At 44.9% G+C, this 26295-nt stretch overlaps 1 protein-coding gene and 1 pseudogene across 1 annotated transcript in view; both read right to left on the bottom strand.

Annotated features, from left to right (window-relative positions):
* The window catches only part of LOC115835053, a 68503-nt pseudogene extending 57840 nt beyond the window's left edge, over positions 1-10663 (bottom strand).
* An 11159-nt stretch (positions 10664-21822) lies between these two features.
* LOC100607171 (POTE ankyrin domain family member A) overlaps positions 21823-26295 on the bottom strand; it is a 52459-nt gene continuing 47986 nt past the window's right edge. The window contains exon 13 of the mRNA XM_012506690.1: positions 21823-22083. Within this exon, the coding sequence (XP_012362144.1) occupies positions 21823-22083 (261 nt within the window). The remainder of the gene's footprint in view (positions 22084-26295) is intronic.

Raw genomic sequence — 26295 nt, 5'->3', positions numbered from 1 at the left:
TTGTCCACACAGGGCGAGATGGGGACCTGCCCCTCTACCCGGACCCTCCATGCCATCCAGACAGAAGAGCTGCACATTAAATGTGTGCAGTAGAGACAAAGCCTGAACAGCAAAAGAAATGTGAGTGTGCAGGTGCCGAGGACTTGTTGGCATCTGGAAGGAAGAAAACAACTGCGCATGTCCACAGACCCCAGGGCAGCAAAAGCCCTGTTTTTTTTTTTTTGGGTGGGGGGGGTGTTGCCCAGAGTAGACCCAGATGTCACTGGGAACCTCTCCAGCAGGATAGGGACAAGCTCTTTTGATCTCAACCCAGCTCCCTGCCTAGATCCTGCAGGGTTGCTCAACAGGATTCAACGCTGCAGCCTAGGGGCCAGGAATCAGGACAATGCCGAGACAGTGGGCAGGAGGGCTGCAGAGGGACTTTATAGACACTGAAGACCCAGGACGTCGACTGCCACGATGAGACCAGGTCCTTCAGGGGGCTGAAGATAAGATGGGAAGAGAGAGGAGGCCAGAGCTAGAGGAGGAGCTCATTAGTCAGAGGGTGAGAGACAGGATGAAGGAGATCAATTACATGCTGATGGTCGTCTGCATGGTGGGACTCTTCCATATCTGCTCCAGAAGCTTCAGGGTATGCAGAGCAGCAGCAGTGATGGGCAGCCATGGGAAGGAAAGTGGAGAGTTAGAGTCGAGAAGGCACTAGGATCCTGCTGTCCTGGGGCTGTGGAACCCCACAGCCTCTGGTGTGCTCATCTCCAGAGCCTTCTCTGCAACCTGGATCACTTCCTCCCTGCAGCTAGGGAGGGGCCTCTGACTTCCCACAAACTTTCCTAGCCCTCATGTTTCGTAACTGTGCCCAGACAGGGAAAGCAGTGTCATCCCGTTCCTCCAAGAGGTGGCTACCCTCCACAGGACGTGCACAGCATGCGATTCCCTCCCTCTTCCTCCTCCTTTAGGACTTGTTTCTGCTCTTCTGATGAATCCCATGTCCTTTCTCCCTGTTGACCACCAATCCCACTGGTTTCTGACATAAGAACGTAGGAGGGAAGGGCAGGGCTGCACTGTCAGGCCCTCCGTAAGTCCATGGATTGCACCCTAGGTTGGCAGCACCTGCCACAGGCCTGGGGCTGAGTTGGGGTCTGTGGAGGCGATAACAACCGATGTCACAGACTAAGTGACTGTTGTATGCCTGGGATGACCTTAGGAACTTGGAAAATACTCAACCCTCACAAGAATCCCACAAGCTTCTGAAAGCTTAGAAACGCTGTAATGGGACTCTAGGAAAAGCCCCTTGTCCCACTGCCTTAATCCACAGGTGAGGCCGCAGTTGTCAGCACATGAATGAAGGGGCCCTGCCGGGATTTGCCTGAGCTGTGAAAGGACCGGGCGGGAGGGCACCTGGCAGGCCTGAAACGGAACAGGCTGGGCCTGACTGCAGTGTGTTGAGCAAGACAAACTTGTCAGGCCGGAGAAGATGGTGTGATGACAAGGGACCCCTGTGCCAGCTGCCTAGTGGCTCCATCCTGGGCCCAGCAGATACAAGAACCAGGTCGTAAGGAGGGTAAGAGCCACTGCCTGCAGCAACACATAAGTCCCTCCACACACATACCCTAGGATTCCTGCCAGCCATGGAGGGCCTTGGTGACAGCTGGACACTGAATTCTCAAATGAAAGCTAATTGAGGATCCATCCCTAGCCCAAGGATTTGGGATTGGGTGACAAGTGGAGGCCAGAACCATGCTCCAGCATGGGATGCTCCCTCGGGTCTCTAGGATGGGGGGCACACTTAGTAATCCCAGAGGAGGATTCTCTACCTCAGGAGACAAAGGGAGTGCCCTGCGACCAGGAGCACATGGTGAAGGCTGGACAGGAAGGTGCTGCTGCAGGTCCTGAGAGTGCAAAGGGAGAGGGTGGACCCCTCCCACCTCCTGGCACATGCATTAAGAACTTTGTCTCCAGGGTCACATAGCATCTGTGAGGGGCTGTGTCCCACCCCACTCCCCGCACAGCACTTAATACCATACCCGCATACCCACCTCTTGTTCTCCATTCACAAAGGATGCTACCCGCCCCCACCCCCAAAATGCAGGGCTTTGGTGTTTGCCGTGACACAGGCAGGAGAGATCTGGCTTTCTGGAAAAGGTCATCTTTGCACACCAGGGAAAGAATCATGGGGACCAGCAGAGTACACATGATGCCCATGGAAACAAAACTCCTACTGCTTTCTCATTAAGATGCAGAAAGAACAAACCACACCTCTACACCTATTTCCTTTTATATTTACTGAATTCGCAGCTCCCAGCTGAGACTCCAAAGTCACAGGTGTAACCCAACTGCCCCCAAAAACCCTGTGCCACGGGCCCCACCTGGAGTGTCTCCACTACTTAAAGAGTTGTTATAACTGGTTTCAGAAAAGCTGTCCTCAGAGCTACCTACAGACACACAAACCTCAGAGAAAGGTGACTTCAGAGTGACACCCAGCACTCCTGTTCCATGCACAGCCACACTGTGGATGACAGCAGGTGCCCTGCTCTATCCTCTGTGATCTCAGACTCTCCCTGGGCTCTGTTGATTCAGCTGTGAGCCTTCAGATGAGATGGAAAACCTGAAAAAAATCCCCCTTCACCCATTCACCTTCACTGGCCCATTATGGCTTTCAGCTCCACTCTTGAGAACCCTGAGTTTCCAACATAGATGCACACGTGTTGAGTTAGGTGAGTGCAGTGAACAGAACCCAGGCAAGGCTCATGGCAGCTGGCCCAGAGAGCATTCTGGGAGGATGGCAATGCTGTCTGCAGTTTAAGCATTGGGCTACTGGGTAACTCGAAGCATGGCTCTCCAGAGGAAGTTCTGAACTTTTAATATTATTTCTCAAAATTAATTTAAATATAAATAGGCATAAACGCTACTGAGGTCCACACTGAAATGCACAGGTTTAAAGATTGAAGATGAGAAAGACATCGCTCCCCTGCCCTGGTGCTTCCTTGCCGAGTAGCTTGCTGCTCTGATCTGGTCATCCAAGGATGAGTACTTCCCAGGCACATGCACAAGAAGCAGGCCCCTGTGAGGCCTGGGGATGCTAACACACGGAGGACAGCAGCCTGGTCCAGAGGGCTCCCCAGCAGCGGCAGCCTTGTGACACAGAAAGAGCAGCCCCTGCAACCACTATCCAGACAGGAGCAGAGCAGCAGGAGCAAGGGGGAAACCTCACTGTCCTCAGGAGCCCATCCTAGATGAGAACCCACACAGGCCTCTGGATTAGTTTGGGGCTCAACAGACTGCACAGGGTGAGCAGGAAAACTTTTCACGCTTGTGCTAGATTTCAGCACAGGGCTGTACACATTATAACATCACTGTGGCCCAGATAAGCTGCCCAGGGCTGATGTCTGAGATGAGAAGGAAGGAGTAGGACACAGCCCCTGTGCTCATGGTGACCAGCGATGGCCAGGATTCTTCCAGCCAAGAGTGAGAAAATACAGACTTTGGGAATGGTGATTTCAAGATGATCTCAGAGAAACTCTCAATCTGAGGTCTTATGGATTATACAAGAGAATTAAATGGTGTCATTGCCATCAATAGAAAGACGACGACGACATGGAGAAAAAAAAGTTCCTCTCCCTCAGTGTCTAGGGAGACTGTCAGGCAGTGCTCAGACCAGCCACAAAGTCCAAGCTCTGTTGCCTCTCCCTCAGATGGGGTCTGAACATCCTGGCTGGACCCAGGACATGACGTTGAACTAACTCTCCTGACCTTGCAAACTTGGCTTCCCCCTATGGCTTGGGTGCCCTCATGCCTGCCTTCTGCCCCTTGAAATCATGCTCCTTTTCAGGCCCAGGCCAAGACTGTGCCTCTCTCTCTCCTCCCTCTCTCTCTCCTCTCCTCTCCTTCTCTCTCTCTCTTCTTTCTCTCTCGGAGCCCATTGGGCAGCTGGCCATAAATTCTTAAATCTCCTGCCGGCCATAAATTCTTAGAATTCCCTCTCCCTCTCCCTCCACCCCACCCCTCCCGCCGGAGCCCACTGGGCAGCCGGCCATAAATTCTTAGAACCTCAATGTGGGTAATACTGATTTGTACCCTTTAATCACACACAGCAGAGGCCCCCCTCAGTACTACAGACAAACTGTGACCTAGAAATTAAAGAAGACTACGGGAATTCAGTTATGAGGAGATAGGTTCTGGGGCAAACAAGGGACATTTTAAAATCATGCATCCTCACCATATTGAGAAGTGGGAAAAATATCATCACCTACAGAGCAATCCAATTCAAATTACATACAATATGTTTCCACCAACTGCATACTCCACAGGAAACTCAAACCATAATTTGCCTCATTTGATATACTTACGGATTGAAACCAACCACTTTGACATGGTTTTTGCACAGGCTTTCAGAGGCGAACAAGAACCTTTATCAATAGTGGGTTCAACGAGGACATCATGGAACCTCTGCTGTAGAAAAGGCTTGTGAAGAATGGAAGTGGCAACAGTGAGGTGTCATGACCACTTCAATACCAGGAAGAAATAGAAGAGTCTGTTACCAGGTGAGATTTATTGAAAAATGAGGTTTAGAAGGGGATTCCCAATGAAAAAAAAAAAGAATCTATTAGTAGGGATCCTGAGAGAGTTTTGTTCTATTAGTACCCAATTAACATGTGCCTGGGTGTTGACAGGATTTCCTTTGGATTAATTGCAATGTCCTTTGCATGCAATAAACTACACACATCGTGCTTACATTTTCACTAATAATTACCTATGCCTCTCATCAGGCTGCAAGAGTGATGGCATTTTTAATTAATAATGTGGACACTAATAAGGGGGAGACATGTATCTAGGGAAACACACACACACACTCAGGCACAGTCAGCATCACATGCATTCTACATCACTACATCTGCATCACTACATCTACATCACTACATCTGCATCACTACATGCATTCACACACACACACACACACACAGCCAGTCCAGTGCACACAACCCCACCCCATATACAAAGAATGCAGCTGCTCTCAGGGACTGCAGAATGTGCCCATCGATTCTTATCTGGAACAACCATTTCTCCCATCACAACCTAGGTCCTCATTCACGACAGGAAGCTCAACTCCGGCTGCCTGTCTACAGGAAAGCCAGTGAGACAGTGCCATATTCCTCATCTGGACTATTCATCCACACAGGAGGGATTCCCCCATACATACCATTGTCCTGGACTCCCGAGGCTGCCTGTAATAACAGAAAACATATTGCTATGAGCACCAGACCATGCTGTGTCCTCTGTGTACAGGTCTTTTCCTAACTTGGTGGCATTAGAAAACCAGATGGCAAACAGTGCTCAAGTCAAAGGAACCCAAAAGAAGAACAGGACAAACCGGCTCATGCTAAAGACACAAGTTTGTTTTGTAGGATGTTTCCTCTAAGTCCATGTTGCTTGGCAAGTAAGTAATTTGGTTCCAAGGATTAAATTAATCTGCTAAGAATAAAGCTCACTGCCACACAACGTGTTGCTGGTGCTATCATATTCTCCTGTTGTCCAATATCAAGCCTCAGTGGAGAACAGACTCTCCTCTGAAATTCTCCCCACCAAGGACACTGTACAAGTCACCTATGATACATCTGGTCAGATTCTCATATTTCATATCTTTATGCAGAGAGATAAAGCAAAGAAAGCAACTGTATTCCTCAAAGGCCGGGGGTCTGACCTTCACATTACATGGGGTCTCCTTTTCCTTGTCGTCCTTGGTAAGTTCCTTCACTGGATCCTCCGTGGAAACTAGGAGGACAAAGAGTGACCATTAGCAGGTGCAAGGGAGGAGCAGGGAGGAAAGGCTTTCTAGCTCCAGGCCTCATCAAGTGAAATAGCCCATCTGGAACAGGGCACACCACTCAGGGCAGGCTGCATGTCCCTGCAGCCTATCAGGACTCCTGCCTCCTTATCTGACCTGAGCTCACTTGCCCTCCCTTCCTGATTCCTTCCAAGGTCATTTCTTCCCTAGAATCCTCCTGTGCTGCTGCTGTGAGTATCATCCCTCCTAGAGGTTTTCTACTTGATAAGAAGCAACCTTTCTTTACAAAGAAGACTTAAGTCTAACTGAAGTATTCTATTTATTCACTAACCATTTTTTAGGACAATGAAACAAGTTTGAAACTTGAACTTTGAAACAACTTTGAAAATATTCAGTTTTCCACCCATTTAAAGATAACCCCTATTTAGCATGTGCTATCTGTCCTTCCACTCTCTCTTTCCCATACCCCGTGTGTGTGTGTCTGTGGAGTCCAATACTGCTCACACTCACACTGGCTTCGACACATCCTGTCACGGGGGGAGCATGTGGGGGTGCTGACCCTCTCTAAATCAACTGTTAGAGATTTGAGCAGGGAAGATGGGCACCAGGCTAACACCCAACTTGTTTTTGAGATCACATATTGATTGGGTGCTGTCTCTTGGGTGTGTGTGTTACTAAGCTGGAGTACTTCTAAGGCTTGTGGTCATCACAATTTTTGTTTTGTTTTGTTTTGTTTTGTTTTGTGACAGGGTCTCACTCTGTTACCCAAATGGAGTGCAATGGCAAAATCATGGCTCACTGCAGCCTCAACCTGTCAGGCCAAAGCAATCCTCCCACCTCAGCCTCCTGAGAAACTGGGACTACAGGAGCATGTCACCACGCCTGGCTAATTTTTGTATTTTTTATAGAGATGTGGTTTTACCATGCTGCTTAGGCTGGTCTTAAACTTCTGGGCTCAAGTGATCCTCCTGCCTCAACCTCCCAAAGTGCTGGGATTACAGGCATGAGCCTCTGCATTGGGTCCAATCATATCTTTAAATACAATATGACATGTCCCTGATTATTCACTGCTTTTGAACAGGAACTGAGAAATGACCCCACCATTGCAGTCAAAAGCCTGTGACTCCCCTATGAGTGTTTCACATTAATGACCACCCCAAAGTCCACTGTATTCCTACCCTGCCTTACACCATCACGGACAACAACTTATAATAATGGGCAGTGTCTGGGATCTCTCTAGGCTGTCATACTTCCACATGCACACACAGATGCTGGAACTCCCTGGTATGGTGACAAGTTACACCAGGGCTGTCTGATGAATACAGAGTAGTAGCCCATCATGTCAACCTTTTACCCATTCCTGAGTTCACATTTGCCTTTTCCATTCAGGAAATTGAGAGATTGGGAAATTCATCTCTCCACCATCTTCAATCTGAGAACTCGGGATATTAAACTAACCTTCAGGTACAGCTGTGGTGAAGGATGAAAGGATTGACTGATGTGAAGTGTGCAATGGGGATGGAATTTTGTTTCTAGAACACCAATCCTTGGGTCATGCTTTACATAGACGAACATGCTTTCTAGAGAAAAGATGCAGACTCCCAAAGACATTCACGATCACTCCACATGGACCCTCTCTTCCATAGCTCCACACGCTGATGCACCCCTATGCCTATTTAAACGACATCACTGCCTCTGGGAACTACAGTGGATGGCCACAGTTGTTGATTAAACTCTTAATTTTTTTTTTCATCAAACTTCCCAACCTCATTTCCAGCAGGAAGCTCAAACCAGGGTGGCTGTCAAGCAAAAGCTGGAAGGAAAGTGTCACCTTTCTCAACACTCAGATTTCCCTTAGCAAAGGGATGATCCCAGAGTACATACCTCTCGCCTGAACCGCTGAGTCCGTCTGCAGAGAGAAGGGAAAACACTGTGAGCCTCAGACCATGCTGTGTCCTGTGCGCATGGGTCTTTTGTTTACTTGGTGACATTAGAAAACCAGATGGAACATGTTGCTCGAGGCAATGGCCCCCAAATAAAGCCTAGAAGGCACTTGTGGAAAGGCACAAGAAAAACTGTTTTGCTAAGATTTTCCAAATGATTTTGGGTGCAAAGTCACCATTATTTTCAAGAAGAACGCGTTTCTCCTGAGGAAAGTGCTCTCTGCCATGCAGTTTGTCACTGAAGCTGTCATCTATGAGTGCCATCTGGAACAAGTTCCAAGTTGGTAATGGACTCTCACATACATTTGCCCACCAAAGAAATTCTGTAACTCGTCTATAGTGTCCATGATAAGGTTTGCGTATCTTAATTCAAATGAAAGAGAAAGAAACCAAAAGAAATAAAATTCCCATCTCAAGACAAAGAAAGAAGACTTTACTGAGTGATCAGTTGGAACCTGTTCTAAGGAAGTCTCACTGGTCCACTCCCCTGCCAGGTCATCCTGGAAATCTAGGAAACGTAAAGTCATCGTCAGCCATGGGAGCTGCTGAAGAACCTCTGGCAGTCTTGTGCGGAGGACACAGGGCTGACATGTGTGAAAGAGGTGGGGTAAAAGCACGGGCTGAACTGCTACTGGGCTACCCTCCTTGGTGGTGAAGGAAAGCAAAGGAGACCATCAGGAGAGCCTTGGGAAACACAGGCTTGGGTATCTGGCTAAGCCACCCTCATCACTGTAAAGTAGGCAGTGTTCACATAGGCAGCACATAAATGCACGCATCACTCCAGGACAGGGTCTCCTCACAAAAAGACGCCTGGTAAATATTCTCCTTTTAAAAAAAGTTACAATGTTTAACTTTCCTGAATCTGCATATGCTCCTTCTGCACGTATCATCTATATTACTGGATTTTAAATCATTATTGTGGTAAAAAAAAATACATTATATATATTATATTGATTATTAAATGCAAACTTCAGTGGCATTAGTTCCATTCACAATGCTGTGTAGAAAAGTAAAAACAGGCCAGGCACAGTGGCTCATGCCTGTAATCCAAGCACTTTGGGAGGCGGGTGGATCATCTGAGGTCAAGAGTTCGAGACCAGCCTAACCAACATGGTGAAACCCCATCTCTACTAAAAATATAAAAATTATCCAGGCGTGGTGGTGGGTGCCTGTAATCCCAGCTTCTTGGGAGGTTGAGGCAGGAGAACTGCTTGGACCCAGGAGGTGGAGGTTGCAGTGAGCTGAGATCACGCTACTACACTGCAGCCTAGGTGACAGAGTGAGACTGTTTCAATTATAAAAAAAAAAAAAAAAAAGGAAAGAAAGGAAAGTAAAAGCAATCTTAATTCAGTTTTCTTACCTTCCATTTTAGGAAACTAGAGAAAAAAGTATAGTGTAATGTAAACCAGACACAAAAATTAAAAAAAAAAAACCACCAATATTTGCAGAAATCATTATAATAGAAATAATAAACAGAACTAAACAAAACCAAAAGCTGCTTCATAGGAAAGACAAATAGAAATGATAAACCTCCAGACAAGCTAACTGCAAAGAAAAGATAGAAGATACAATTTACAAATAATATAAATAAAAGAGGAATCATTCCTGCTAATCCCAAACAATTAAGAGGATAATAAAGGAATACTTAGAATAAATCTATGCTCACAAATTTGACAGCTTAGATGAAAATGACAAATTCCTTCAAAGGCAGAAACTATCATAACTACCCAATGGAGACTCAGATAATCTGAGTAGCTTATGTCTATTATAGAAATTGAATCAATAAGAACTTTTTAAAAATGCCCAGGTGATTTTACTGAATTCTACCTAATTCTTACAAAGGAAAACATAGTCTTATTATATAAACAACTGATTAAAATTCTAAACAATTACCCAGTTACGTTTTAAAATTATGCCCATTGCAAAATCTGCACAAGAATGAGGGCAGCTGTATTCATAATTGCCTGAACTGGAAGCAGCTGAGATGCTCTTTAGGTGGTGAGTGCACCAACCCACACTGTTACATGGACCCAACAGAATATGATTCACTGATAAAAATTAGTAGGTCATTAAGCTACAAAAAGATATAGAAAATCTTACATGTATATTGCTAAGAGAAATCAGTTAGTCCTAAGTGGCTGCATACTTTGTGATTCCAATTCTATAGAATTTTGGGAAAGAAAATCTAGAGAGACAGTAAAATAAATGATCTATAATAGTCAGGGGTCCTAAGAAAAGAAGAAAGGGATTAAGAGGTAGAGCACTGGTCATGTTTTGGATGTGAAACTCTTCTGTCAGGGTGATGAATGACATTATGAGTTTGTCAAAATCACAATTTTGGCTGAACACAGAGTGAGCCTTAATGCAAACTCGAGACTTTCATGTAAGATATCACTACTGGTTCAGCCACTGTAACAAATGCACCACATTCATGTAAGATGTTATCACAAAAAAAGATACTGAGGGGGGAGGGTATATGGAAACTTTCTGTACCACTTCAGTTTTTATGTTCATTTAGAAGTTTCACATCATGTCCATTTGTTTGAAAATGCAGCAACACGATCTCAGGAAGAGTTCAATTTTAGCTACTGTTTAACAATCAGCTAAATATCTAAACCTTGCATTGAGATGTTCTTTACTACTAAAAGTGAACCAAACTTGAAGTGGAAATACATCTTTACTTCTGCATTTGTAGTACTAGTGATTGACTTGATACATTAAAATTTGTACACATTAAATAAAGAATATAGTGTAGTAATTTTAGAGTTGTCTGAACTATGGGACACTGAAGAATCTGGAATCCTTATGCTTGGAAGAGTGAGTGACTGGATTTCCACAGTACCTTCAGATGGCTGCCTGCAAGGGTGCACACGACGATGACGCCAGAGCCTGAGCATTCTCTCTCTAAAACTGCCCTGGTGGACTGTGGATGTGCCATGGACGGTGGCTTCTTCTGAGCCCTCAGGCTCCACTGCCGCACCTTGGAGGCAACAATCTGGGAAATGTATTAAAATAAAGACATCTCTTGACATCTTGCTGCAGAAGACCAGAAACAAATGAGTAACCCTCTTTTCATAGTTTAACCCATTTCCTGTTTTCCCTGAGAACACTGTGCTGCCAGCAAGCTGCACTTTTATTTTCTAAATGGGAAATGGGTTAAATCAGGGTTCCCCATCCCCTGGGCCACTGATAGTTTGTGGCCTGTTAGGAACCGGGCCGCACAGCAGGAGGTGTGAAGCCGGCTGGGAGCAAAGCTTCATCTGTATTTACAGCCACTCCCCATCACTCACATCACCACTTGAGCTCCCCTCCTGTCAGATTAGCCATGGCATTAGATTCTCATAGGAACGCAAACCCTACTGTGAGCTACACAGGCCAGGGATTTAGAATGCATGTGCTTTATGAGAATCTAATGCCTGATGATGTATCACTGTGCCATATCACCCTCAGATGGGACGGTCCAGTTGCAGGAAAACAAGCTCAGGGCTCCCACTGATTCTACATTATGGTGAGTTGTCTAATTATTTCATTTATTATTACAATGTAATAATAATAGAAATAAAGTGCACAATAAATGTGCTAGAATCACCCTGAAAGAATCCCTCCAGCCCATCCCCATCCACTGAAAAATTATCTTCCATGAAACCGGCCCCTGGTGTCAAAAACGCTGGGGAACACTGGGGTTCGATGTTTGATCCATTGTCCACTGTTCACCATCTGCAGATAAGCCTCCTGAATCTGAGGTGGGAATTAGGAAGCACTTGCACTGTGGGTTGCACTTAAAACTGTGCAGACTGATTGTGTAGGTAAATCCCTGTACTGAGATGAGACAATGTAGAAAGGTAGCAGATGGGAGTGACCAAGACCACAGGGCCTGGTGCACAAAGGTCTGGGCTCAAGTCCTTACTGGAAGCTACATGAAACTTACAAGTTCTATAGACCCTTCTGTTTTTCAGTTCCCTCTTCTGAGTGTGGAAATGTTTATAATGGGCCATGTTATGTTATAAGGCTAAAAGTAATTAAACAGAGGTAAAGCCTGAAGGAACTGGGTGCTTCCTGAGTGCCATAAAGTGTTCAATCATTTTATGTCTGAAAGATTAAGCCAGGCCTTTGGTAGTGGGTAATACAGAGAAGGTGCTTGGGGAGGATGACATTTTCTTTCTCCTTCACATCGGCCTGATGCTTTAGAGCTCATGGACAGTTTTTATTTCCTGTGATGCCCACATCATCCTGGAGGGATGGGCAGGGCAGGGGCTGCCACCGATAGTTGACAGCTCAGGGAAGTGAAATGAGAGATTTGAAGTGACCTGACGAGAGTCACAGCACTCAAGAATGATGGATCTGGGACGAGAATGTAGATGGTTTTCTCAGGACAGAGGTCCCTGGAGACCTCTAATCATGGCCTGGACCCTGAACCAGGAGCTCTTTTCACTCCCTTTCTCAATCTTCCTGCCCCACGGGATCTTCAGGAAGGTGGATGCCTGGAGGCAGCTAAATCCAGAGAAGAGCTCAAATCATTAAAACAAAACTTCTGTCTCTAGATTTTAATTCTTGACCTAAAATACGGCACTTTCCTGCAAACAAATCCTCTCTGATGAACAAATTCAAATGTCTGGACATCCTCCCCAGGAGCTTCACACTGCCTGGCGGTGAGCAACCCCATGACCAGTGACTACCCCAAGGGACCAGGGGGTCTGCTTGGCCCCCAAATTGTCTCAGAACTCAGAACACTCTAAGCCAACTGCCACCTGATGGCTGTGCCAAGAATCAACTTCCCTTCAACTGACCAACCCTGCATGAGTAGTTAACTGAAAATGGGGCCATCAGGGCTGGTGCTTAAGTGATTCAGTGAATTAAACCTGTGACCCTCACTGCCTCACTGTCTCATCTGAGCAACTATCTGAGCCGGCTCAACTAAGGCCTGCCTGAGAGTGGGCAGTGTCTAAATGAAGTCTACTGAGTAACTTGGAAGTCACACCGGATGAAAAGGTTACTCGAATTTAATGAGACAGTGTGTGTTCAGTCATGAGGGAATATTATATTATAGATAAATGTAAACAGAAGAGCTAGTAACTGAAGCAGGGGAATAGCTGGCTCTAAGTAACAGCATGGGCGGTTTCCTGGGCACCTGAAACAATTGAGATGTATCAAAAAGCCAACAGCAGAAAATCATGTTACATCTGAGACAAACAATATTTTAGACCTTTAAAAATAACCATTTTAGTATTACAGCAGCAGAATTAGAACCAAGGGGGAGAAGATAAGGGAGCTGATGAAAATTTGAAGGAGAGTTATCATCCAACCTAAGTATAAAGATGCACCTTTTCCAGAGGAAAAGAAACCAGGCAGTGATGTGGGCCCTGTATATTATGTGTAAACAGACACAGTAAAAGTTGAACTTCTGAGGTATAAATCTGAGAAGTTTTGAAACAATAGATTTCAGAATGAAAAATTATTACTCTTGTAATTTCATTGAGAGCAAATTAGTATCTTAAGAAAAGCTTATTTTTTAAACCAAAATTTTAGTTTGCTATTAGTGTATTTTCATATTATAGTTAATTTTAATAAGGCCTTATAAACAAATCTATCTAACCCCAATTTTGACTGCAAAGTAAGATTTTCATAAACTTTTTATAACCTCTAATTTTTTAATATTTTTTTAACTTTTTATATCCACTTGATTGTATTTACCTTTTAAAAATGTCTTTAAAACAATTCCTCAAAACCTCTTAACTAGGTTATGTTTCCCATAGAAAATCTCAGTTTATTTTCTAAAAATCTCCAGATTTAAGCTGTTCCAGTATTTGATTTCAGATTTTCACATCTCTATTCAGAAGACTTTGGCCTGTAATCTGCCTTTCATGGAATATCTCATTCTGTATTTAGTCTCAAGATCTCCTGATACAATGAAGGCAGTGTTGTGTTTTTTCTGGATCTATTCTATGAAAGGGTATGTACAAAATTGGCCTGGGAAACAGTACATTTTTCTAAACAGAGAAAAATATTTAAGGCAAAAAGCTTGATGGCAGAATCAAAAATGCAAATTGAGTCATAAAACTGAAACAAATTTATAAATCTGTAGAAAAACTGCAGTTTGGGAAATTAAAAAAAAAATCAGGATGACATTTTAAGTACACATCTCATCTGAAGAAACTGCAGTGAGAAGATGGAAATGAACATACTTTCAGCGCATCAGCAAAGGCTGCCTCCCATCTTTACCAGGAGTCTCCCAGCTGGCAATTCAAACACAGTGGCAGTTGGGATAGAAGTCAGAATATACATCATCACATGACCTCAGTGACAGGTCACCACACAATGCTCAAATGAACACAGGAACACGTGCCATACTCTGGGGTCCAACTGCCGCTATCTAGACCAGAGCACTTTCACAAGGACAAGGGGTCCACTCAGAGTCCATGCTTCATTTCAAAATCTGAATCCCAGACCCACAGTATTATTCTCTGTGTATGAAATCAATGTTAAATGAGGAAAAAAAAAAAGATCTGCCTTCCAAATATATTTGAGAGTGAAAATTTCAGGATGAAGACGGTCGAAACTAACACGTTCAGAATAAAAAGAGGTTCCATCCTTAATTTGAAATACAATTCCCACCCATTTTTACTATTCCTGAGTCATCAGAAATTTGTATATTCAGGAATTTAAAATTTGTTCCAGACTAAAGTTTAAAATGCCTTAGTACAAATCCAATTTTTAAGTCGACCTCTAAGAATATAACTCATAGTCATTGTTTAAAATCTTCTTTTATTGGCTATCTATATTATTTACTGTTTTTCTCTGTATGCAACTACGCTTGCATACTTACTAATTTCTGAATGTCTTTGAGTTCACTGAGAGATTTCTCTGAATGTATACATGAAAGACTGGCTATTCACCCAGAGAGGAAGAAAAATGAAGCATTATATGTTCACCAATGTGTTGTTTGAAAATATATAAAGAATGATTTTCTAAATGGAGAGGTCCCATAACCTCAAACTCCAGGATTAAATGTCTTCTGGCTCATCAATCAACACCCAGTCACACCCATTCTTAGTATCTGGTCATGAGAATTAGCACTTGGAAGTCAACTGACAAGCCTCGCAAAACATGGAACAACTGAAAATTAAGAGAATAAAAATAAGAGCATCATCATGTTTAAAACAAAGTAGAGGCCGGGTGCACTGGCTCACATCTGTAATCCCAGGACTTTGGGAGGGCGAGGCGGGTGGATCATCTGAGGTCCAGGAGTTCGAGACGAGCCTGGCCAGCATGGCAAAACCCCATCTCTACTAAAAATACAAAAAATTAGCCAGGTGTGGCAGCGGGCACCTGTAATCCCAGCAACTTGGGAGGCTGAGGCAGGAGAAATCACTTAAACCTGGGAGGTGGAGGCTGCAGTGAGCCAAGATCGTGCCATTGCAACAAGAGCAAAACTCCATCTCAAAAAAAAAAAAAAAAGAAAACAAAAACAAAGCAGATAAACCCATTAAGATATGAAATGGTTCAGTGCAAATTTCCATCACTGCAGATACATCACAAGCTTTAAGAATTATTAAATCAAATGGTGAATTGATGAGGTATAAAAACTTCATTAATACAGATGCTGCCATTTTTTTCAGGGATTACCTAATTGAGAAGGTGACTGACAGGATCTGAAAAGGTAATATTACCTGTCTAAATGGAGAATTATGATCGTGAACAACTGAATAATGTGTTTGCACATAATATACACGTATGTGAACACACATACATATATACACAGACATATATATGCATATATATATGTATCTACGGGACAGAAAGACAGTGGTGAGACAAGAAAAAAATGGAAAACAGATTAACATCTCCAATGTAAACTGGGAAAGAATTTTTTTTTAAATAGAGAATACATTAAAAAATAAAACCATCTCATTAGAGGAACAGCATTAAAAAGCAACTTTTAAAAGAGCAGCTTAGACTTTTTTATTTTTTATTTATTTTTACTTATAGAGAACAGCTGAAATGAGCAAAAGGCTTTCCTTCCTGCTGCCACCTGAGTGTTTACAGGGAATGAAGACTAAATAGGTCTTTCACATCAGTAGACAAAGCTCTTAGAAAGCTTAGTCACGGTGTCAGTGCTATATGATTGTTCAACTAATAAATCTGGACAGATGTGCAAAAACTTAACAGTTGTTACTTCCAGAGGCAGAAGCTGGCAGGCTGCAGAACAGGGAAAGGTGGAAACCCAGATTTCAGTGTGCCTTCTTCTGTACCTTGTGAATGTGCTACAAGTGTGTTATTCCTGGTGTGTTTATTGTGAATTTAGTTTTTTTTTTAAACTAATACTCCAAAATACTCATAGAAAACAACCATTTTGTTTTGTTTATGCTTCACAGGGATAGGAATTCATGCAAGACAGAGAAAAGATAGCTTCTTGCTACTTGCTGATGTCTAGGGACTGCAGAGAAGGCTCACTGGCTGGGGCTGAAGCCATAGCAAGAGGTTGGCATCATTTGGAGGTGACATCACTCACAGGTCTGCCAAGGTCACTGGGCTTGGCTGGAGGACCCACAGGAATCTCCCTGGTATCCTGGGCTTCCAAGCAGCCAGGCAGTCTCAGGACATTCAGAGCCCTGACTTGGTGGCCAAGGGCTCCACGGATGAGTGACTGGAGTGAAACAGGCAGAGGCTCATGGCCTTTTCTAAGGAGCTGGTAAGTTCCACACATCCCCTCCACATCGACTGTCAGTGACAAGTCAGCACCAGCGTCCCACCCCATGAAAAGAAGCATAGACCCCCACCTCTCAAGAGGAGAATAGCCAAGAAATGGCGAACGTTTAAAAATCCAACACAAATGCCTGTCTGAAAATCCCCAGCACAGAGATACCTCTCAAACATGAGATAAAAGAGCTGCCACTCTATGACCCAGGCCAAGGGTAAGACAAGTGTGGGTTTTACTTCTGCCTCAGGCACTGTGAGTTGACTGACAAGTAAACACAGACATTAAGGGAAATTAATCACAGGGTTACGGAGTAAAAGGGTAACAAAAGCTAATGTAGGCCTGAAATGCTGCTCTACAAAGGAACCACTTCATTCACTGTTAACTTAAAAAAAAAAAAAAAAGATTTATACATTTGGAAAACAAGTAGAAACTTTTTTTCCACTTTATTTGACGTTCAGGGGCTTCATGTGTGGGTTTGTTATATGGGTAAATCATATCACTGAGGCTTCATATAAGACCTGATTAAACTAAAGAGTTTCTGGCACAGTAAGAGACTTGATTTCTTATAAAAGTTTATAGCCCACAAGATGGCCATCCTGCAGGCTGGGAAGTGCATGTCCTACCAAGGCCAGGGCCTAGTACATGGAAGGAGGAGTTGGGGCAAGAGATTTATGCTGGACAGGCTGGCTGAATAGAAACCTTCAACAGGTTACAGGAGGAGCTGTGAATATTCATGAGAGTGGTCCTGATGCATGCATACCAAACAAGCAAATATGTAACATATGACCCATGTTCACTATTGGGTGGAGACTTAATATTTAAATGTATTACAATTAGGCCCTATACCTCAAATGGTCTTTTCAGGACACAAAGGCACACAAGTGCACAGCCTCTGTAAACCGGCTAGAACCCGTCCATGGTGGGTGGTCTCTTCCCAGGAGTTACTGAAATCAGTCTCATGTCCACTCAGAGCTGTCATCATGGCTGGTGTAAAAGGGTATTAGGGGCCAGTCAGTCAGTGTCTGGTGCTGAGCTACAACTGTTAATAGTGTTTATTTAGCTGTTAGAGAAAAAGAAGCCCTGTAGAAGCCAGAACAGTTTCTTCCTTGTTTAGGGGTGTGTGACTCAACCCTTGCCTGGCATGGTTTTACGTGCTGTTTACACTTTGGTACCTTACTGCCACAGAATCTGTTCTGTCAGTCTTATGACCTCAATTGGAACAGGCATGCTGGGCAGTTGTGTCTAAACATAAAAGGGGCATAACAAGGCATCATGTTGCCCGTCTGTCATGGTCTGATGCCTAGCACTGAGCAGGTGTGGAGGAAAGGCCTGGGGCAAGCTAGAGTGACGGTATGGTCTGTGGAGCCTCACCCTGGGAGCAGCTGTCTCAGCTCATGGTTCCACAGCCCAGCTGCACTCATCTACAAGCCAATGCCTCCATCTGGAAAACCTGACAGCCTATCCTATTCCTAGTGCCCTGAGTTTAAGCATCTCTCTGCCAAACCATCAAGAAAACCCTGGGCTCTGCCGATGCATGGACAGCCTAGTGCATACGCAGGGCATGCAACAAATGCCAAGAACAGCTACCTCCCTGGTGTCCAATGAGGACAACAGTCACCATCATGGCAGTGCAGCCTGAGTCCCAGACTTAAATTCCTTCTCAAAATGTGGAGCAGGGGACCCAGTGTAGAGTGCAGGGCCTCTGCAGACACCTCTCCTCCTGGGCCCCAGCCAAGAGGGGTGGCCTGGAGGAGCAGCGGGAGGACGAATGGACATGGGAGCCAACCCTGGCCTCAGAGGCACCACCATCCCTGCACACACAGGCACAGCCCTCTCTTCCTTGAGGGTCTTCCTCCAACACCTGGCCTGAACCACCCATGAGGAACAGACATCCCTCTCCCCATTCTGTGCTGGGAAATGGAGGCCCAGCACTTGCCTCTCACACTCATGGTGGAACTGTGACCAGGACCCAAGTCTCCTGACACCCTTAAAACGACATGCAGCCCTCTGCTGTGGGTGGGGAAGGGGTCTGAGCACAGCTGAGGTTTGGGGGAAGGAGGTCTTCTGAGAATGTTCTCAGGGTTCCCAAGGATGGTGGTGACTCAATGCACACAGGAGAAATCAGATAATCCCATGCCCTCCTCAAAAGGGACCTGGGGCTCAGGCTCTGATGGAGATGGCTCTGGATGAAGCTACTTCGATGGTTTGGCAGAGAGATGCTTAAACTCAGGGCACTAAAAATGGAACAGGCTGTTGGGTTTTCCAGATGAAGATAACAAGCAGAGGGTTGAAAGGGATGCCATTCCAATGGGATGCAGCTAGCCAGCAAGCGCAGGAAAAGATGCCCAGCAGCACTGTCACCAGGGAAAGGCAAGCCAGAGCTACAGTGACATGGCACTGTGCACCCACTGGATGGTCAGAGTTAGACACACACCAGAGAATAACACCGGGCGATAAGGACGTGATAAACACCGATCCCTGTGAACTGCTGCTGGGAATGGAACATGATTCAACCACTGTGGAAAACAATGTGGCAGCTCCTCAAAACACAAAGCAATTACCCAGCAATTTCATGCCTGGGGCCTAGGTATGTACCCAAGAGAACTGAAAGCAGAGATTCAGGTATTTGTAATGGGAATGTCCCTGACAGCACTTTCCATAATCACCAAAGGGTGGAAGGCACACACGACCGTCCCCAGATGAACGGGTGATGGAACACTATTCACCCCTCACAGGAAGGGGGCCTGATGCATGCCACAGCACGGAGGAACCCAGAAGACCTTATGCTGAATAACAGAAGCCAAACAAAGGTCATGATGAAATGTCCAGAAGAGGCCAGGCCATAGAGACAGACCCCAGGGGCTGGGGAGCAGAGGAGGGAGCAGCTGTTGAACGGGTATGGGGTTTCCTTGTGTGGTCCTGGAAGTGTCTTGGAACTACAGAAGCCATGCTTGTGCAATGCTGTGACGGTGCAGAATGTCACCAAATTACTCACTTAAACATGGATAGTTTTATGTTATCTGAATTTCGTCTCAGTAATAAAAGTAAGCGGTAATGATTTGCCACCCTGTTTCCCTCTCCCTGCCCCCCAGCTGCTGGGCCCACCACCAGCCCCTGCTGTGCGGCCAGGACAAGGGCAGAAGAGTCAGCGGGCGGGAGCATGTGCAGGCGCAGCCCCAAGTGCCCCCAGCCCCTTGTTCTCTGTACTCCAAGCCTCCCTTGCAGTGAGAAGGGCCATGTGACAGGATCCCATGGAACATAAAGTGATAGCGGCCCCTCCCAGGCCTCAAAGCTCCTCAAGCCTCAGGCTCCTCCAGGCTCTGGGCCCTCCTGCACACACAGCCAGGTACATGGGCTGGAGGTGTGGCCACCAATCCCAGAGCCTGGGGGACATGCTAGGCTGCGCCACAAGCAGGACACGAGTGGATGGCATTAAGCCCCTAAGACTGGGGGCGTTCCTGTCACCAAGTACAGTCTCACTTGCCGTCGCAGGTACTGGTCGTCTGGAGATACCGGTGGTCTTGAGGCTGGGGCGGGGGGCAAACAAGATTCGAGGTTTTCCTGGGTCACAGCTTTTCAAGGTTCTGTGGGGCGTCCTGTGTGTGGCCTGCCAGAGGAGTCTCCTGCAGAGACGACCTGCAGGCTACCCACCGGTGCTGGGCCACACAGCCAGGCTGCCCCCTTGCTATGGCAGAGCAACATGCCCACGTCACCAAGTGCCTATGAGCCCCATTTCCCCAGGTGAGGAGGGCCACGCCCAGAGCCCCGCCTCGGCTCAGTGTCAGGCTGGTAGGGAGCTTGGGCTTCCCAGGGTGCAGTAGACACCCCAAAGGCAATGGTGGAGGAGCAGGAAGGGGAGCAGACCAGGAGGACACCCCAGCCCACCCAGGACCAGGCCTCAGCTGCCAGGTCTGTGCTGGCTTTAGTGGCAATAGAAGTGTGAGGAGGAAACCCAGTGAGCCCTCTCCCTCCCTCACCCACCCCAGCTTATGCTGCACCCCCAGTTCATTACCCTCAGGTGCTGGCACCTGGAGTACACACCTCCTGCAGCATCCCCCAGGTCATTACTTAAATTCTAGCAAATTACATTTTTTCTTTTTCTCTTTCAAGAACACAACGGTGAGAATTTTCTCAAGTCACAGAGACACAGGAGGGAAATGGAAGCAACTTGGATGGCCCTTGTCCTGCCACCCCTGCCTCCTGCCCAGGGCCACACCAGCACTAAGGTGCTTCTCTGGAACTCTGGGCTTCTACAAGACACAGACATCAGCAGCCCAGGGCATGGAGGAGCCCAGGGCCAGGACTGGAAGCACCACTGCCAGCACTCGAATCTGGGAGGCAGCTCCAGTGCCCTGGGACCTGGGCCTGCAGGGCCACAGACATCTCCCCTCAACTGCCCCAGCTCCTCTGTTACCACTGGTGTCAAGGAGGAAACCCTGCACCCGCTGGCCCACCAGGTGCCCAGGTGACCTTTCTGTGGTTGTGACTGGGCTGCTGTAATTTGTGGAGCCACCCATGAAGCAAAAGCCAACAAAAATGTTTGCTCAGGGCTCACCCCGTCCCTCCAGGACCCAGGTGCACCTGAACTGCCGCCCTCAAGGTTCTGCCTGCACTGTCTCCCTGCCCCATGCTCTCTAGGGGACAGGAGCTAGGCAGAACGGAACTGCGGGAATAAGGACACCTCGCTGCCTGCTCTCACCCAACCCCTACCTTGCCTGGGGTCTCAGAAGGGACAGCTCGGAAATCCACAGGCTTCACAGCCTGCAGGCTCGGAGGCAGAGGGGAGCAAGGTCCCTGAGGCCCCCAGGATCACACAGCTGTGAGACCAGAGGTCCGTGGAGGTCCAGGGATCATCTACTCAGAGACATCCACAGGCCTGGGCCTGACCCTAGAGCTCTGGGAAGGGAGACCAAGGCTGGGAGAAAAGGCACGAACCCAGGGGCTGCCAAGTGTCCTCAAGCCTGGGTCAGGAGACGGCCCATCCTCTAAGGTCCCCTGGGAGAAGTGAAGCCTCCCTTAGGGGGCACAGCATCACCTCCCTCAACCCCAAGCCTGGCTGCCTTTCTGAAAGGAGAGCCAAGTGGGCTCTGGAAGGCCTGGAACCTTCTCACGCCTCCCAGCCCCAAAGGGTGCAGTTCCTGCATCACAGCCCCCAGGGGACCCCTGATCTCAAACTTCCCCGAGTCACACTGACCCGCAGCCTCCTGGGGGCCGAAGACCCCCACCCCATCGAGCACAGAAGATGGCCCTGGCAGGCCCAGGGGAAGACAGGCAGGGAGAGATGGCCCCACTGCTGTGGTCCCCTGCAGCCATCGCCGGGGCACACTCTGTTTGGCAGCCATTGCCTAGACCCTCGCACCTTGCCACAAGTGTGTGGAAGAAATCATGACACAGGGTCTTCACTGAGCCTTCTCCCTGCCATGTGACAGCTCCTGAAGTCCCTGCATCAGTCTTCCCAATGCGTCCCCAGCCCCAGCGTAGCCTGGCAGGAGCTGAGGCTCCCTAAGGAGTGCTCCTGGGCTGCCCACAGCTGCTGTTAAGGATTCTCTGACGTCACTCACAGGCAAACGAATGCAGAGAGGAAAAGAAGTGGGGGGCACAGAGAGGGCACACCCGGGGTCAGGGACACAGCACCAGCACCAGAAGTGGCCTCCTTGCACCTGCAGAAGGGGGCTGTCACAATGGAAATGCAGCCAATTCCACAAGATGGAGGATGTGAGGGCCTGGGCTGCGCTGTACTCTGCCCTTGTTTGCAGCATTTTCTCCCAGGCTGTGCTAGGGCATGGGAGGGGGACCTCGTCCTGGACCAGGAAACACAGCAGCACTTCGGCCCCCAAAACGGAGCCCCTGATCCTCCCCACTGTCCTCAGCACAGCAGCACCCTTGCCCTGACTCCCAGCTCCCGCACCCTGCCCTTTTGCTAACTTGGGATTAAAATCATTATAAAATTGTTTAGCTGGTTTGTATCATTGTTAACCAAATGCCCCTACAGATAAGATATTGTGCACCTGTTTTGATTTGTCCTTTGACCTGAGGTCAATTTTCTTTAATTGTATTCATCAAATTTTATTTACTTTAGATAAAAGAGAACGTTTAGTTGCCATGTGCTCTATGGATTTGTGCTTTGTTAGAAATACAAATTCTGAGGCAAAACCTAAATCTATCAAAATCTGGATTTTAAATATTTCCAGCTGATTCACATGCACAGTAATGATTGTTAAGTGGGGGAATTCTAGTCTTAAAAGGGGAAAAGATTATATGGGTACACTGATTTGCCAAAAAGATACAGTTAACATTGTATGTCTCAATGCATATACATCTTACCTCACCAAAAAATTAGTAAAAGGAATAATAAAGTTGGGGGGTGCAACGAGTTGAATTATAGATAAAACAAAAAGGCACATGATGATAGTTGTTAAAAGGCTGGGTGTCAGTTCTACTCCATTATTTATTTTGTGTATCTTTTAAATGCTCTGTAATAAAACACACACACACACACACACACACACACACACACACACACACACACAGCTTCTTTCCAGAATTAAATTTATATTGCAAAATTTACCTGATGTGGAGGTCTGTACATCCTTCATTTCTACTGCTTTATTAGAAGCAGAATGTTTCATTTCAATGGTAGGCTGAATGGGCTTTGAAACAAAATAAATAATGCATGATGTATATGTCATATAATATTTAGTTAATAATTCAAGAAGAAAATATAAAAGTTATTACCTTCAAATGAAGATATTTCTCAGGAGACTCTAAAAAGCAAGTGAGACATATAATAAAATTATATGCAAATATGAAAAAACTAGCCACACACTCATGCGGAATTAGTATTGGGCTAAATCCTCAGGGTTAACTTTAAAAACGATGACTTTTGGTCTGGAGATGCGCTTTTTGTTATGGCAGCAACATGACAGAAATATACTGAAGAAAAAATATAAATTTAGATTTCATAAAACATGCAGATAACATATCAAAAGGGAGATTAGGTTTCCAATGACTGCAACTAAAATAGAAAAGTGTACATATGTCAACAGGAATCTGATAATAAGAAGAAAAATTATCTTTAACCAGAGGAGCAAATAATGATCCTGAGAAGATTAAATGTCAAAGTTGATAATGGAATGGAACAGCATGCCTTTCATGCAACACATTAGAATAATTTGTATCATTATACTACAAGTATTTATTGCATTCTTTAATTTCCCCTGTGATTTAGAAAGGACACAGTTGTAATGACAGTTCAGTTGGATGTATAATGCATTTCTCATCAAAGAAAGTGTTCTGAATTGATCAGCCTAGATATACATATAGAATAACAGTTAATTTAAAAAGTTCATTTATTTCCATACCCACATGTGCTACTGGTATGCCTATGTTTCTTGTATCCTCCAGTTGAGCCATTTTTAAATTTCTTGATTCACTCATGTAAGAAGGTATATAAAAAACAACAGAAATATATTTCTCCAGAAAGGAAAAAATTGTTACAGAATTATTAGATATTAATAACCTTTTGAATTTCAAATTCAGTGCAATATTCCTTGAAAATAATAATTTTAATATTCAAAGGATTAACTCTATAATTTTTTTCTAAAATTAGCTTTGTTTAGTATATCATGTTAGTATTTAAAGAATGTTTATGAAACAACTATCTTATCAAAAAATCACCTAACAGCCAATGCTTCTGTATTTAGATTCATCTCATTTAAGTAACATCAGTGCAACATATATTGTTTATTCCTGATAAGTTATGGAGGAAGAAATGAGTCACTGTGATTTACTACAATTTGAGCACTCCCTCTTGCCTTCAGTAACGTCTGAAGTGGCAAAAATCTCATTATCTGTGTGATTATCAGTGTGAATACCCTGAAGCCATCGGAAGTGAGTTTTCTCAAGTTCCCTCTTAATTTACTTCAAAATTACCAGGCTACCTTATTTCCTTCCTCCTTTCTACTACCCTCACAGTTCCTCTTTCTTTTCAAAAGTAATCCCTAGATCTGTGGTTTTGATTTCTTCCCTTCTATATTCTTTTTATGGATTATTCCCATGACAACTTTCCTCTTAATTTAGTGGTAGGATCTTACATCTATAATTTCTATTTCTTTATGTCTTTGATCCCTCCCCTCTGAACACAAATACATTCAGAAATGAATGCAAAATAATGCTTTCCATTGATCCTGTTATGTCTTGAACTGCTAGTCAGTGCCTCTTCTCCCAGATTTATCTAAAGGGAAGCTATACCTTTGCTACTCAGTGTGTGGTTCAAGGACCAGCAGCGTTGGCATCACCTGAAAACTTAAGAGATGGAGAATCCCAGACCTGCTGAATCAGAATGTGCATTCTTAACAAGGTCCCCAGCTAATTGATTAAAATTTGAGAGAGATGCTCTGGTCTACACTGAATGTGCTTCCACATTCCTTTTACCTTTTTGGATTCTATCTCGGAGTTCTTCCCTAATATGTTCCCTAAGTTGAGACTACGTTACAAGTCATACTATTTCTAATGGACTCTTTATGTGGCTATAACTTCCTTGAATTCTCCGTAACTAACACTATGCTCTTCTTTCCAATTCTCTTCTTTTGGCTTATATGATAGTATCTATGAAATAACTATTTTTTTTTTGAGACTGAGTCTTGCTCTATCACCCAGGGTGGAGTACAGTGACACACTTGGCTCACTGCAACCTCTGCCTCCTGGGTTCAAATGATTCTCGTGCCTCAGCCTTCCAAGTCCGTGGGATTACAGGTGCCTGTCACCATGCCCATGCTATTTTTTGTATTTTTAGTAAAAGACAGTGTTTCACCATGTTGGCCAGGCTGGTCTCGAACTCCTGACCTCAAGTGATCTGCCTGCCTCAGCCTCCCAAAGTGCTGGGATTACAGGCATGAGCCATCGTACCCAGTCTAAATTAGCAACATTTTACGACGTTAAATTATGGACATGTATGGCTGACCATATATGCTTATGTTCATCTATGGTAGATGCAGAGCTCTGCATGATCGGGAACCTGGATCCTTAATGCTGTCAAAATGGTGAGGAAGACAGCAAAAGAAGAAAACTTTTGTGCCCCTTCCCTGACAAGTTTTGGTACTGGAAGCTCACCTTATATTGTTTCTGCCTTTTTAATACCCCACACTTTCTTTTTCTGAAAAATTATTTCATTTTACCACCCTCTGTAATGTATATCTGCTTCTTTTCCCTTTACTCCCTGTACTCTCTGCCTTCCTCATTCAACATTTCCTCTTTTACTCCTTTTCTTTCTTCTTTCCTTACTTTCCTTAGGTTTTACAGCTTCTTGAAATGAAACTAATAATTCAGCTCCTTTATTAGCACTCTCAATTTAATTTGTTGCTGACATCTAATAAGATATATAACTTAACATTTCACCTCTCTTTTTTCGTACTATGCATTTAATAGGTGATTTTCTTCAGCTATTGGAATATATATATCAGTGATGATGTTTTAAAACAAATATTCCATAAATGACTTTTTAAAATGAAATATGGTTTTTACCTCTTAGCTGTTCATTTAGTGTAATTTTTCCTTTCTGTTCTGCAGCCCCAGAAAATTCACCAACATACTTCTGTGAAAGATTCTCAGAGATACTCTGTTCAAATTAGTATCAACGAAGAGTTACAATTAAAAGATAATACAAGTTCCACAAAAAATTTCTAATAACTTTCTTGAAACAATTGAATTTCCTATTTTAAAAGACTAAAAAATAAGACAAGCATATATTGAAAACTAAAACCTTTCAATAGAGAACCTCATATCTGCTCACTAGGTCAAGCTTATTTTTTATCTTTATATGGCTACTGACTCTGTAAGCCAAGCATGGAAGGCAAAAGGACACACATTCACAG

Source organism: Nomascus leucogenys, chromosome 5 (assembly GCF_006542625.1).
Source record: "Nomascus leucogenys isolate Asia chromosome 5, Asia_NLE_v1, whole genome shotgun sequence".
Lineage (NCBI taxonomy): Eukaryota > Metazoa > Chordata > Mammalia > Primates > Hylobatidae > Nomascus > Nomascus leucogenys.
This window is presented reverse-complemented; position numbering and strand designations above follow the sequence as displayed.